The sequence below is a fragment of the Panthera pardus genome, unplaced genomic scaffold, assembly GCF_024362965.1.
Source record: "Panthera pardus isolate Hobbes unplaced genomic scaffold, ASM2436296v1 HiC_scaffold_1, whole genome shotgun sequence".
Classification (NCBI taxonomy): Eukaryota; Metazoa; Chordata; class Mammalia; order Carnivora; family Felidae; genus Panthera; species Panthera pardus.
This window is the reverse complement of record NW_026526654.1, coordinates 636487-650346: the sequence shown is the minus strand read 5'-3', so window position 1 is coordinate 650346 and position 13860 is coordinate 636487. Positions and strand designations below refer to the sequence as shown.

Below are 13860 nucleotides of genomic sequence, written 5' to 3'. Positions count from 1 at the left end.
GTGTTGAACCTAAACGTGGGTCCCAGTCGGATGAGACCACAGCCCTTCCTCACACCTGGCGGAAGCCTTGTGGCCGAGCAGGGCCAGTGGACCCAGCTAAGCTATGCTGAACCCATGACCCACAGAGACTGCAAGGTGATAACTCTGTTACTTCAAGCAGGGTAAGTTTATTATAACAATAGCTAATATCCCAACTTTTTCTGGAAGTCTGTGCTTTGCTGTCCAAATACCCTGTAAACAGCACCTTGAGCCATAAGCTCCGTGTGCATCTCCCTCCCCTACCCCCACAGTGAGTGTGGCACCACCAGCCTCCCTGTTGCTTGGGTTGGGGCCCTCTGGTCCCTGTGCCTGGATCTCCCATTGGCCATCTGTCCCGTGGACCTGTTCTCCAGTCTCACATCCGTCTGTCCTGAGTGGCCGCAGTGGACTTCTGGACCTGCCCAGCTTGCCACCTGCTGGCTGTACTGTATGCTGCAGCTGGGGCACTGTCCCCAAATTCACCCTTGTCCCCATTGGCCAGTGAGTGGAAGCTTTAGGATAAGGGCCTGGGCTGACCCACCTCTGGCTCCGGGTGCTGATTCCGGCCCTGGCTCTGCTGAGGACACTCCCTGTGCCAGACCCGCTCTGGCAGCCACATAGGGCCCCCGCTGCCACCTTCTCCCTTGCAGAAGCCACAGAGAGAATTCATGCCCTCCCCTGGGCCACTGCGTGGTGGGGCCTGCTGCACGCAGTGCCGCGTGGACTCCAGGAAACGGCCAGTGTCCCTGCAGCAAGCTGGGTCAGCAGATACCCTGTCGCTGGCTCACTATTTTTCATTGTTAGGACTTGGTGCTTCTCTAAATCCCCTGTTCTTTTTTTAATGGTGCCTGTTCCTGCCTCGCATGTTCTGCTCCCTTATCTAACTTACTCCTAGTCCCTCTCGTGTCCTCTGCAGGCCTCAGAGCAGAATGAGCCCTGCTGTCCCTCTAGGGGTGTCTCTTCCTGTCATTTGTCTGATGTGCTCGTTTCTAGCAGGGGCCGGCAGACCTTGTCTTGGGCCATGTGGGAACGCAAGGGACAAAGACTGGAGTGGGGGTCAGGACACATACTTAAGAAGAGGTGGAAGATGAACAGGTATCCAGGCAGCAGGAAGCTGAGGGCAGACAGCAGCAGGACGAACACCCCAATGCCCAGGACCACCAGGGCCTTCGTCTTTACAGGGAAAAAAGGAAGGAACAGCAGCCAAGTGTCCTTGGAGACACCTGCGGAGGCAAGGGAGACATGCATGCATCCGGCACCTGGGGCATGGCCAGCCCCTCCTTGGGAGGTGGGGGAGGGTGAGCAGCCCAAGGAAGCCCCTCCCCCACCCCAGTGTGTGCCCTACCTCACCCAGGTGCCCTTGCAGCCCCCTGACTGAGGTGGGTGTCACAGCCCCACTTTACGGGTCTGGAAGGTGAGGCTGGGAGAGGATAACTAAGGGTCCGGGTTGCAGAGCCTGACCCCCTGCCTGGCTGAACCCCCACCCTGTCCCAAGGGCCATGCCACTGTGCCAGGCCCTCCCCGTTCTCAGTCAGCCGCCCTCACAGGGAACTGCAAGGCAGTAGCCAGCGCCTTGGGACATTTCCAGGACTTGGCCATCTGGGCCCCAAGGGCTGTTGACACTTCCAAACTTCGGTGTGAGGAAAGCACTGAGGAATCTGCAGGCAGGCCCATGGAAATGGAATCCAGCTGAAATGCTCTCATCCCACCACAGAGTCTGGGAGGTACTGATTCCAGTCCTTTACGTGGCATGGAAAGTGGCTGCCAGGCCCGCTGTGTGCCTTGGGGGCTGCAGTGCAGTGTGCATGAGGCTGGATGTACCATGGGGTGGCTGGCCACATGCTTGTCCCCTTAGCCGGTGATGTCTTGATGAATTCCCACCAATGAGACCAAAGTGCCCCAGGGAACTGGCGGGTAAGCAGCCCCATGGAATCTTCTGGAACAGCAAACCCAGGAGATTGCCTCAGTCATCAGGCATTCATGTGCAGCACATCCACGATGGTTCTGGAGCGAGCAAGTTCCCAGAAAGAAGCACCTTCGGAGACCAGGCTGCCCTCTGTTCTGCCAGCGCGTGGCAGCGAGGGCCCAGCCGACGCCCACATTGGAAGGAAGTAAGGACACGTGCTATGGAACTCGGGTGCGCTGAGGCTGCTGCTTACCATGTGTGAGCCGCATTTCAGAGTGTGTTGGGGCAATGAGAGGCCCCGTGGCCGGGAGGACCTTCGCAGGGAATCCCCAGTGCCCACCGGTGACTGTTCTGAGGCGGCAGTCACCGGCCAGCCCCTCTGCTCAGGCCATGTGTGGGGAATGTCAGGAAGGATGGCAGGCGGAGGCCTCCAGCTGGTTGTGTGCAGAGCGCAGGCGGCTCTTCTGCTGAGCAGGGCCGGGTCTCGCTGAGACTCCCACTGTTCCCTTTTACCATGGAAATATCCAGGATGCACTCCAGAGCAGGTGCAGGTCAGATAGCCCATCCCACCAGGGCTCATCCAGCCCAGGTGCACTGAAGGCCTTGGGATGAAGGTGCACAGGGCATGGTGCCCTTCCAGGAAGAGGGCATGGCCGTGACATGCTCTGGAGAGAGGCCTGGACCGGGAAAGGAAGCTTTGCTCTGAACCCTGAGGGCTGAGGTCCCCAAACACTCAGGACAGACACATGAGGTGCTCCGCTTGGGGTTCTCCCTGTGTCAGTGTCCAGGGCTGCTGTGACTGATGGCCATAGACCAGGCAGTTTCAACAGCAGAGATGAAGCCCCGAAGTCAGGGTGTTGCAGGGCCCGTCTCCCTCCGAGGCCATGGGGGAGGATCTGTCCTTGGATCTTCCAGCTTCTGGGGCTCCAGGCACCCCTTGGCTTGTGGCCATGTCCCTCCAGTCTCTTATAAGGATGTTTTCACTGGATCCAGGATCCCACACATTGCCAGGTAACCCATGATCATCTCAGGATCCTTAATCACATCTGGGAGGACCCTCTCTCCAAATAAGGTCACGGTCACAGGCCCGGGGTTGTGCAGTGATGGACAGACCTTTGAGGCACATGTGTTCCCAAGGCCAGGTTCCTGGAGCCGCTCAGCAGACACCTGCAGCCACACACCACCCAGCACCTTCCCCAGGCAGCCCTGCCCTCCCGCCCCACCCTGCTCCCTGCCAAGACCAACTACTGGGTGATGGGCACAGGGCCCCAAACCTGCCTTCTGGTCCCTGGGGGACTGCTGCCCTCCTGCCCGGCCCCACACCTCACCCAGCTAGGGGCGGGCCAGACTGACGTCCCCCAGAAGGAGAGCTTTCCCTGAAAGACAGCTGGAGGGAGAGGCTACCACCACGAGTGACCCGAGAGAAAGCAACGCCAGAGAGGGCCCCCCGCCCCGTACCTTCATAGAGGGGATGAGTGCGCAGCACCTCCGGGTTGACTGAGTACTGGATGAAGATGTACAGCAGGATGCTGATCAGGCAGAGCAGGCTGGCCAAGGCGGAGACCAAAGAGCAAAAGAAGTACCTGCGGGGGGCAGAGCCAGACTCAGGGCTGGGCAAGGTGCCCCTGACCCTGAACCCAAGGCCCAGCCTTCTTCCTGTCTCCTGGCACCCGAGCTCCCCAGGGGATGCCCTGAGGGCACCTCCAGTTTCTGTGCCCCCCTCCCACCCCCACGCGGCAGTGAGAAGGGCCTGGCCTGGCTCCCAGGTGGGTACACGGAGGCTCCAGGCGGGTCGGGCTGCCCGCAGCTTCCTCCACACGCCGCCACTGCTCACCAGGGCTCTGCCGGGTCGGGATCAGGACCACCACCCGTGCCCCCCATGTTGCATGGGATCCTGGGTGCTGTGCTTCATCCAGAAGCATGGAAGCCCAGCAGGTCGGGGAAGCAGGGGTGCTGGGACAGGCGCCTGGCCGGCCAGCGGCCCACAGTGCATCATCTCCACACACCCTCCCGGGGCCTGTGCACACTTCTGTGCACAAGTGACATCTTGTGCTTTGGCATTAGACCAGAATCACTCCTGTCCTCTTGCCTGTGCTCAGGACACAGAGAACAATCTAACCATCAAAAAATTAAATTCTGGTCAGCAATTCTTGGAATAATCTTCTGCTGCAAGGTCTTCCTTTGGGCTTTCTACCGTGGTGATATTTAAGGAAACTGTTTCTTTAGCATTTTCAATCTTCAGCAGTGTCTTTTATCCAGCTGAAATTTATCTGACTCCATTATTCTTTTCCAGAACATCTTGAGGTTTGTTTTTGTTTTTTTAACACATCTTTAGGCAGAGAGCTAAAACGAGAATGTCCTCAAAGGGTCATGTGGATGTGGAGGGCAGCCTGCATTGTGGCCCCTTGTCAAAGGCCCTGGAGGGCACGTGTCCTGTGTGTCCCCGAGGTGCAGGGGGCACAAACCTGGCCCCACACCTGGCTCTGGTTCCCAGGGAACCTGTGGTGTGCGGTGCAGCTGTTCCAGCCGACGGGCCCACCCCGCAGCAGAAGGCCCTCGGCCATCCGGTGCTGCTGGCACCAGGCCAGAGGCGGCCCTCCCGGCAGGGTGAGGGCCAAAGCCTGTCCAACTGCATGTTCGGGGCCAGAAACGTCGCTGTCGTCTCTGACTCCTGCGTCTGTGGTGCCTCAGCGCCCAGTCCGGGCACTTCCCCTGTGAAGGCACGTCCTCTCAGGAGCTTATCACACTTTGCCAACTGTTTTGGCCAACTCGTCTTGTAAATGTAGTCATTTCCTCTTGCTTTCTCTGCCTGACGGTGGAAGGGACAGGAGGGAGTCTGGGACTCCACGTGGACAGGGGTGGCCATGCCCTCACCAAGACCCCCGCGCACATGGTGCCCTCCCTCACTTCTGCACACACTCCTTGCTGCTGCCACTGCCCAGTGGATAGGAGGGCTCCTGGGGCCCAGCCGTCCCCACCAGGAACTTCTGCAGCCTTTTGTGCCCGGAGGCCACTGTCAGGACCTCGGAACTCCACCCTGTGTGCCCTGTGGGGCCCGGTCAGCTTGGTCCTCCTCAGTGGCAGGGCCACACACCCTCGCCCATCCCAGACAGCCGACCAGACCTCAAGGCGACCAGCCTGTGGCACCAAGACCTTAAGAGGAGCATCTGGGGGAGAGAAGAGAGCCCTGCTACCATGAGGAGGCAGCCCCCCCCACCCGACTCCAGCTGGCCTGGGGCTCCTCCTCTGTAGTGGAGAGGGCGAAATTTGTCAAATTCTCATTTGACTTTTCTAATGATGACGGCTTTGCATTTCCTTCTGCTCAAAGCAGCAACGCTTTTGAAGCCTGAACAAGTGGAGCATTTCTTGACTGGGCTGCACGGAGCATGGCCCTCCTGAACCAGGCTGCCCGGAGCACAGACCACGACGCTCCTGGACCGGGCTGCCCGGAGCACAGACCACGACGCTCCTAGACCAGGCTTCCCAGAGCACAGACCACAACCCTCCTGGACCGGGCTGCCCGGAGCATAACCCTCCTGGACCAGGCTGCATGGAGCACAACCCTCCTAAACCAGGCTGCCCGGAGCACAGACCACAACGCTCCTGGACTGGGCTGCACAGAGCACAGACCATGACGCTCCATGACCAGGCTGCACGGAGCACACCTGCTATGAGTGGTGGGTGAGCAGTGGAACCCCTTGCAGCGCCATGAGCCGGCGAAGGCCACTCTGAACTAGCTGGGGGAGCCCCTGCGACTTTCTTGGCCACTCACAGCCTGGGCCCTAGCACATGGGGTCCTGGCAAAGCCCGTGCAGGACTGAACACCTGCTCCCAGTGCAGCCTCGACCCACATCCTCTGTGCTCTGATGGCCTCCCAGGAGAAAGCGCCCGGGTCCAGGCCAGCGAGCAGGTCAAGGACAAGTCAGCTCAGCCTGAGCCCCTCTGGATGGGGCTGGGCCTCCACATTTGGAAGGGGCTCCAGGCCAACACATTTCAGAGCCAGACAAGGAGAACAGAAAGACGTTAAGGACCGCTGTGCTGGGGACAGCACGTGACTCCCCCCACTGCCTGTGGCCCCCACCCTCTTACCCATGAGGCCCCCAGCCTGCAGGACCCCTCTCTCCAGGCCCCCTCACCCCTCCCCCTGACCAATCCCCCTCCCTCCCCCAGTCCTTTCACCTTCTCCTTCCCTAGCACCCCACCCCTCCCCCCTGCCAAGGACCTCCTCTCTCTCCACCGGGACCTCACCCCTCCCCACTTCGAGGTCCCTCCTCCCTTCCCCACCCCCGGCCCCTGCAATGCCCTTTTCCCTCTTCCCTGCTTGGTCTCCCTCTCCCTCCCCCAGGACTCTGCCCCTCCCTCCCGGACCTCCCCCTCCAGCCCCTCACCTGTAATTCCTGCCCCCTACACAGTTGTTAAGCCATTTGCAATGGTGGTCAAAGTCAGAGACACACTTGTTGCAGGCCCCACAGTGTTTAGCCTTCTGGCTCCTAGAAGGAAGAATTCACATGAGCAGCCTGTGCGGGAGGAAGACAGGGTCAGAAAGGAGAGACAGGTGGCAGGGAAGACCAGGCCCCAGGCGGGTTATCTTCCCTCAGCCACGCCTGCCACACTGTGCCACCAGCTCCCATCCTGAGCCACAGGCCTCCCTCCCAGGCTGCCTGCTGAGCCCTCAGGGCTCTGACTAGCCCAGGTGGGGTTCCGGTGGGGGGGCTGGGACTCATCCGAGCCCTTAGATGGGTGAGGGGTCCTGCATGTCTCAGGGCCACTGCTGGTCATTCAAGGAAAGCAGCACCGGTCAGCTGCGTGAAAACAGAAAGGCCGGGGCAGGAGACCTGCCTGTGCACAGCACGGAGAGGGGATGGGTCCACACGGCAGGGGCCGTGCCCTCGGGGCTGCCTGCTCCCACACCCTGGGCACTTACACGACGACCTCACACAGGTGGCAATATTGGTTCTCGATGACACGCGTGTGTTTTGATGGGTCAAAAGTGGGTATGGACTCCAAGTATTTCTTGAGCCGTACGTTGGTTTCAGCAGGATCGATGGAAATTCCAAGCAAGTGGACCACGAAGTGGAAACAGAAAAGCCCACCAGTCACCTGGCCGTGAGTGTGTCAAGGAACATGCAGGCAGGCCTGGTCAACACGGCGAAGGTGCCCGCTCAAACTAGAAGCAGGACCCTGGAGGCACCTGCTTACGGCCTGAGGGTGTGGACCCCGCGCTTCACCAAGGCAGCAAGGGAAGGCCTTCAGGGGCCAGCGGCCACCACGCTGGGTGCCGAAGTCGTGAGGGTTCTTTGGGCAGCAGAGATGCTCAGAGCACGTGCGTCGGGGGAAGAAGACGGTGTATCATCAAAAAATGAAGGAGGGGAGCAGGGAGGGCTCACACGGCCAGTCTGCACGGTCTGTCTGGGTCCCATCTTGTTGTCTCTCCTCGCTCCTAGGCCCCTCAGGCTCTCTGGCACCCACTCCCGCCGTGGCACCCAGGGTAAAACCAGTCCCCGGGCTCCCACCCTCATCTTCCCCTTCGGGACCAACACACTGTCTGTCCCCTTGGAAACCAAACAGAAGAGGTGGAAGCCGCCTCCCTGTCAGCCCTGCCCTGCTTCCCAGGACCAGTGCTGAATGGGAGGGTTCAGGGTTTACAGGTTGGGTTCCCGGGTGTGGTAGGGGGAAATGACCCAGCCTGGGAGGCGAGGCCATGGGTGCACGGGGTTCTGCCGGGATTTGACAGGGGTGGGGGTTCGGAGCAGGGGGTTGGGGCTACTGCTCAGTCCTGTGGGAAGCCCTTTGGGGGGGTCCTCCTCAGACCTGCCAGCAGCCTCTGCTTCCGCCTCTGAACAGCCTGGAGCTGACAGGCGGGGTCCTGCCTCCACAATGCACTAGCCTGAGTGGGAGGCTGCTTCTGGCCCAAATCGCTCATTCCTCCCTCGCCCTCCAGCCTCTAGGCACCACGTGCAGACCCAGGGCTCAGGCTGCCAGATGAAGGCATGGAGGCGATGGGGACCCAGCCCTGCTGGGGGAGGAGGGCAGGAGGAGGGCAGATGAGAATGAGCTGAGGGCCACGAGGATCAGCCCAGGAAGCTGGTGCCCAGGCCAGGGGTGAGTGGAAGGGTGGCTGAGAACCAGCCGGGCCCTGGGGGACCTGCACGGGGGCACGAGACTGACCAGATCCCTCAGTGCCACATAAGGGTTGTGGTGACACCAAGGCCCTTCCTGTGGCCACCGGACCCTGCAGGGCTGGGTAAGGCCTGAGCCTCCCCTGCTCTGCTGTCCCATTCAGGGTATGGGGCCGTGGCCGGGTGGTCAGGGGTCTGGTCAGGCTTTGCCATCACAGCTGGAGACACCAACACAGTGCTGGTATGCCATCTCCCTGCACCTATTCCCTGAAGCCTGAGGCGCTGGCTGGAGGCAAGCACTGTTTGTGTGGTTACTGGGGCAGCGGGAGCAGGTCCTGAGCAGAGGGGTCCGGCCCAGGACAAGAGGTGCAACAGGAAGGCCCCTTCCTCTGTCGCATCAGAAATAGGCAGGCAAAGTATGGGGGAGGGACTGAGGCGTTGGGGCCCTTGGAGACAATGTAGGGGCAGCGTGGTCTACACTATAGCTTCAAACTGGAGGCAGCAAGGCCCCTGACCTGAGCCTGATTTTCCCCACATGTCCCAACCCTGCAGGTGCCGTGGCCAGGCCACTCCCAGGACGTGTTCCCCAGGAACAGAGGGGCAGCCCCCTGCCATGTGGTAGGCAAGCCCTCTTAAGCACGAACACAGGTTCATGACAGGTCACCCGTGGGAGTGACACGGGTGAGCAAAAGGCCACCGCGTTTTGCCTGGCCGTTCACACCATCAGCCACTTGGCTGAGAAGTGTCAGCAGGTGGGCACCACACCAAAGTTCTGCCCCCACATTCAGATGCCCTGGTTATGGGTGTCTCTCAGGTTGCAGATAATAACAAAAGTAAAAGGGACAGGGTAGGAGGTCTCCAGATGCAGAAGGCCAGGCCCTGCCCTCGAGGCCTCATCCCTTAGAGACAATCTGTGTTTGGTAAACACAGCTCCGCCAGCCCAGGACACATGCCCTCCTGACCTTCCTTTCGGGTCCTTCAGGTTCTGCGGCAGGAAGGGGTGAGGCGCCCCCCAGAGCTCCCACCACCCGCCACCAGCCCTGCAGTCACTGAGGCTAACCTAACCAGGGGTTTTGCCTGGCCATGGCGCAGGCCCTGGGACTAAGACGGGTCACATCAGAGGCCAATCCCTCAGCACAGGGACCCTCTGGGCCCTTCACAGGGGCAGGGCGGTGGGGGAAGCTGGCCTCTGAGGTCAGCAGGGAACCAGGGGTCCGCCTCCTCTGCTTTGTCTTCTGGAGGTGCAACCGAGACCTTGCCTTCCCTCCTGGGGCAGCAGCCCCTGCAGCGCCGAATGACGCTGGCGCCCCCCCGGTGGCCAAGCGCTTCGGAGCCTGGGGGAAAGGAAGCCAGCCAGAACCTGAGACTTGGGGCCAGCCAGGGGCTCCTGGGAGAAAGGGTGTGCAAGTGAGCTCAGGGCGCCCTCTGGGCCCAAAAGCAGGTGAGTTCTCAGAGTGCTCCCTGCACAGAGGACATGAGGCAGCTCGAGAAGGCCCCAGAACAGGCTGAGCCACAGCGAAGGGAGAAGGGAGACAACGGATTAGAACCCAGAACGCAAACAAACCCACGGTCAGGGATGGAGGTTAGGATACAGATAGAGGGGAAGCTGGAGGCTGCAAGGAGGCCAGGAACCTCCCCGGAGCTGGCCCCTGCCGACACTGAGGGCTTCTGGTCCCAGAACGAGAGAGGGCTCCCTCTCAGAACTGGGAGATGTTTCGCTGTGGTGTGAGTCCCAGTGAGAGTGCCATTCTGACCAGGAAGTCGTGGGTCGGGCACTGCAGGCCTTTGTGCTGGGACAGAGAGAGGAGACCCCTTGCCACATGCAAAGCGTGAATTGTGACTGGATTCTGGATTTAAAAAACCCGACAAAGCAGGTTTTGGGGACCAGTGGAGAAATCTACAAGGCTGGCCGACTTCTGCCCATCCTCTTGTGTGTGAAAGACACAAGTTACACGGGGTGATGTGGGGCGTGGGATGTTGGCTTTGGAGGCCCCACCTAGCGTCGCCAACCCTGGGCCACAGGCCTAGAAGTGGGGCAGCTGCATTCAGACACACAGGACCCACATTCCCGGCTCTGTGCCGCTGGATCAGACACCCTGAGGGCCCCACAGGGGGAGGCCGGCCAGATCAGGGGCTGCGTGGCGCTGGGCAGGGGGCAGCAGGCTTGCACATCAGGTCATGGGGGACGCCCAGGCTCACTGGTGGGGTTGGCCAGCGGTGGCCCCCGGAGCACGGATGCGCTGGCAGAACTGAGGTCCGTCACTCACAGAGTGAGGTGTGAGGAGGGGGCTAGGCTGGCGATGCCCGCCTGGCCAGGGGAGGAGCACTCGGCTGCACCTGCCACGCTCCACCACGGGGCCTGCCCGTCAGCCCCAAGTGCGTCCCTGATGCCTGCCTACCTGGCCTGAAGCCTACTCTGGTGACATGTCTGGAACCTCCTTTCAAGGCCACCACGGGGTTCACAGTCCCCACTGTGTGGCTCCTAGCAGCTGGCAGGTTTTCTCTCTGGCCTCGGCCACTCCAGGCCCGGCCAACACCCTCCACCAGACTCACTTGTTGCAAGAAGGGACACGGTTATAATCGGTGTCTTCCTTGCACCCCTGGCGTGGTTCCCCCACCAGCCAGCCTGACCCACCCCACTGCAGACCTGCAGACAAGTGGGGCCTGCATGGGGCACCCCAGACCCTGAGAACGAACGCCATGTGAATCCCTGGGACTCAGCCTTCAGTTTCTGAGCCAGCCCTGTGACCCCTCTGCGACCCTTTCCTGTCGTCCAGGCTGCCTGCCTCACCCCAAAGACCCTGGACCCCAGGCGTGCTCTCCCTGCACTGACAGCAGGCAAGCAGCAGACACTCCTGTGCTTTTAGCCCCAGCCCCAAGCCAGTGAGCCACACAGAGAACAAACGTAAGATTTCAGGCAGCGTGGCCATGGCAGGTGTCTGGGGTAAAGAGGGGGAGTGGGGTCGCAGAACAGGGTGCGGACCCGTGGGTGACTCAGGTGTGGGGGCTGGTAGGCATGGCAGGGCCCCGAGCCAGATCTGGGGCAGGGCCCGCGGGGAGCCTCCCTGGGACAGCAGGCACTGCTCCCACAGTGAAGGATACACCATACATGATCAAGTTCCAGTTAGGTGGCAGCAAGGGGACGAAGATACAGAAGTTGGTGAAGGCCAAGATGAACAGTATGATCCAGGCCACCACCTGGAAGGTGTGCAGGGGCCACGACCAGCCATTCACTCTGGACCAGTGGCGGGGCGAGGCCGGTTTCCTGCTGGCTTCCCGCAGGGCCCCTCTCTGGCACCAGCTGCACAGATCCATCTGCAAGACAGGTGGAGGGCCACCCCCACCCCCAGGGACACCGAGGAAAAGGTTGCAGGAAAAGCAGACCCTATGACCACGCGACACTTCTGTGTGCTGAAATCCTCAGGAAATCTTCTGCAAGTTTCCCTTGAGGACGATCCTGCTCCAGAACAAAGGCCTGCTGACCAAGGGGCTTCTGGGGTCTCTGGGCACTCTGGGGACACCCAGGTCGAGCTGAGGGGCTGGGAGGGAGCCGTGGCCACTTCTGGCCAGGTGTCAGTCCGTTGGAGAAGGTGAGCCACATCACAGCTGCCCCCGGCAGAGCCGAGGGTCCTGCGGACTTTGCCTCATTAGGGCGGATTTCTGCCACTCTTCTCGGGGTGTGGGGCCAGGCAGGGCTTACCTGATCAGTGAGACCCCTGGGGGACCACAGAGACCATCCCACATGGACGGCGAGGCCAGCACCCCGGGGGTTGGAGCACAGAAAGGCACCCTGTGTTACAAACGACACAATTCCCGCACGAAAACAACATTTGGATGGAAGTACCGGCCAATGGGAAGGATGCTTCTGAAAACCAAACCCCATAAAACGGGGAGCTGGACTCTAGGGTGTAACCACAGACCTTGGCACAGGGAGGTGAAGCAGGGACGTGGGAGAAATTGGAAGTGCCATGGAGGATGGCAGTGGAGACAGCACTTATCTTGTCGAAGGAACGAGGGGGTGCGGAGAGGACACGAGGGCACAGGGAAGGCACGGGAGGGCGCATGTCAGCCCAGGAGCCCGAGGAAGGCAAGGGTGGGCCACATCCTACGGGGCTTCCCAGGACAGAAATGGTATCACTGACATGTGGAAACACTGAGGTTGCAGCTGGCATTGGATTTGGTAAAACTTGAAACAGAGCGAGTTTTCAAGTTCTGAAAGTACTTTGAACCCGAACAGAGACAGCCAAAGTGTCACAGGAACATGGGACCGAGAGTGCACGTGTGGGGGCACCGCAGTAGCACTCCTCGGAGGCCCCCCGAAAGCTTCCCTGCAGCCAATCTCAAAGTGGCACCAAGAGCAACACTCCACGGAGGGTGAGCGCAGCCTTGGTCCCTGGGGCAGGACCACAGCACCATGAGTGTGAGGTCACAACCACGCACACGGCCCAAGTAGCCGCAGCGGGAGGTGCACACTTACCCAGTCACCAGGAGTGGCTGTGGTGGGCGCCACCAAAGTCGGGCCCCACAGGCTCCATAGTCACGTGGGCTCTGGTGAGCCGGGGGGTCTGGAGAGAACAGCTGCAGGTGGTAGCAGGGGCCTCGCCCCGGGCCCCCTGGTGGGGCAGGTGTTCGGCTCCAACACCCCCTTGGATCTTCTGGTTCGGTTTTTCAGTCTCAGAAGATTCCAGCAGTTCTCACCAGGACAAATACACAGTTACCAACAAACGCACGGGCTCCTGACTCCTGCTGAGACCAGACGGCACAGTTAACGTGGGCTCCGTGTGTGCACAAGACACCCGTGCGGACACGTCCATCCACGTGCTCACGCTCACACACCACACACGGAACACACGTGCACACGCAACACACCTCACATACCACGTACATGACGTACCACACACATACACCATAGAGCGCATATACATGTGGAACACACACCACAGAGACATACACATGCACCACACGTACAGCACACACACAAGACACACACGCAACATAGACACACACCACAAACACACACACACACACAGCATAGGCACGCAAGATTTCTCGACTCATTTCTCGTTCCTCACCTTTCTCGTGCTATTTCCTCGGCCTGGAGCCACGTCGTTCCCCACCCCCTCCGCCGATGGCCATCTCTTGCCTTTGGAGCCTGTGCTGGTGTCACTCCCTAGACGACCTCCTAACCACCCCCCCCACCCCCACCAGATCTGAGCCAGGCCCCCGTCTACTCCTTCCGCAAATGCCAGGACTGTTCCCCTGGATTCAGCCTGCAGGAAAGGAACCTAACGATCTCCCTCTTGGGCAGACTCGGTGGGGCCTGGGTCCCCTCTTAGCCCAAGCTCAGTTCCTGACATTCGTTTTTCGTTACTCCTAAGGGTTTAGTCCAGGTTTTGGTGTGAGATGTGTTGGAGCCGCAATGCTCCCACAAGGCCGTCGTCACCTCCATGTCCCCAACACAAACATGGCCGACTCACAGAAGCTTCGAGCAGAGGCTGCTGCACTGGCCCAGTGTGACTGTGGACGGTGACCCTGCCCCCTGCCAGACAGACACCGTCACACCATGCTCTCTGAACAGGGCGTCCTGGGCGCACCTGCGTGTTTATGATATCATAGCCTGGCAAACGTGACCTTCTGAAACCTGACACAGGTCCTGACAGCCCCTGAATCATTATTTCATTCTGTGTCCTGCTTGGGGATGCGCACAGGTTGTGCTTCTGAGTTCTCTGGTCACAGTAGAAGCAGGAGACACCTACCTCACTGGGAGACAGAACCCGCTCCACTTCCTTCCTGGTTAACAGTCCAGGCAGGACTGAG

General features: G+C 60.4%; 1 protein-coding gene across 1 annotated transcript in view; it reads right to left on the bottom strand.

The window, feature by feature from the left end:
- Positions 1–13860, bottom strand: part of LOC128776555 (palmitoyltransferase ZDHHC11-like) — a 17437-nt gene extending 3577 nt beyond the window's left edge. Inside the window, exons 1-6 of the mRNA XM_053901288.1 lie at positions 13800–13860; positions 11146–12786; positions 6849–7024; positions 6313–6414; positions 3383–3507; positions 1089–1241 (exon numbers count right to left, since the gene is read on the bottom strand). Of these exons, the coding sequence (XP_053757263.1) occupies positions 1089–1241; positions 3383–3507; positions 6313–6414; positions 6849–7024; positions 11146–11358 (769 nt within the window). The 5' untranslated portion in view covers positions 11359–12786; positions 13800–13860. The remainder of the gene's footprint in view (positions 1–1088; positions 1242–3382; positions 3508–6312; positions 6415–6848; positions 7025–11145; positions 12787–13799) is intronic.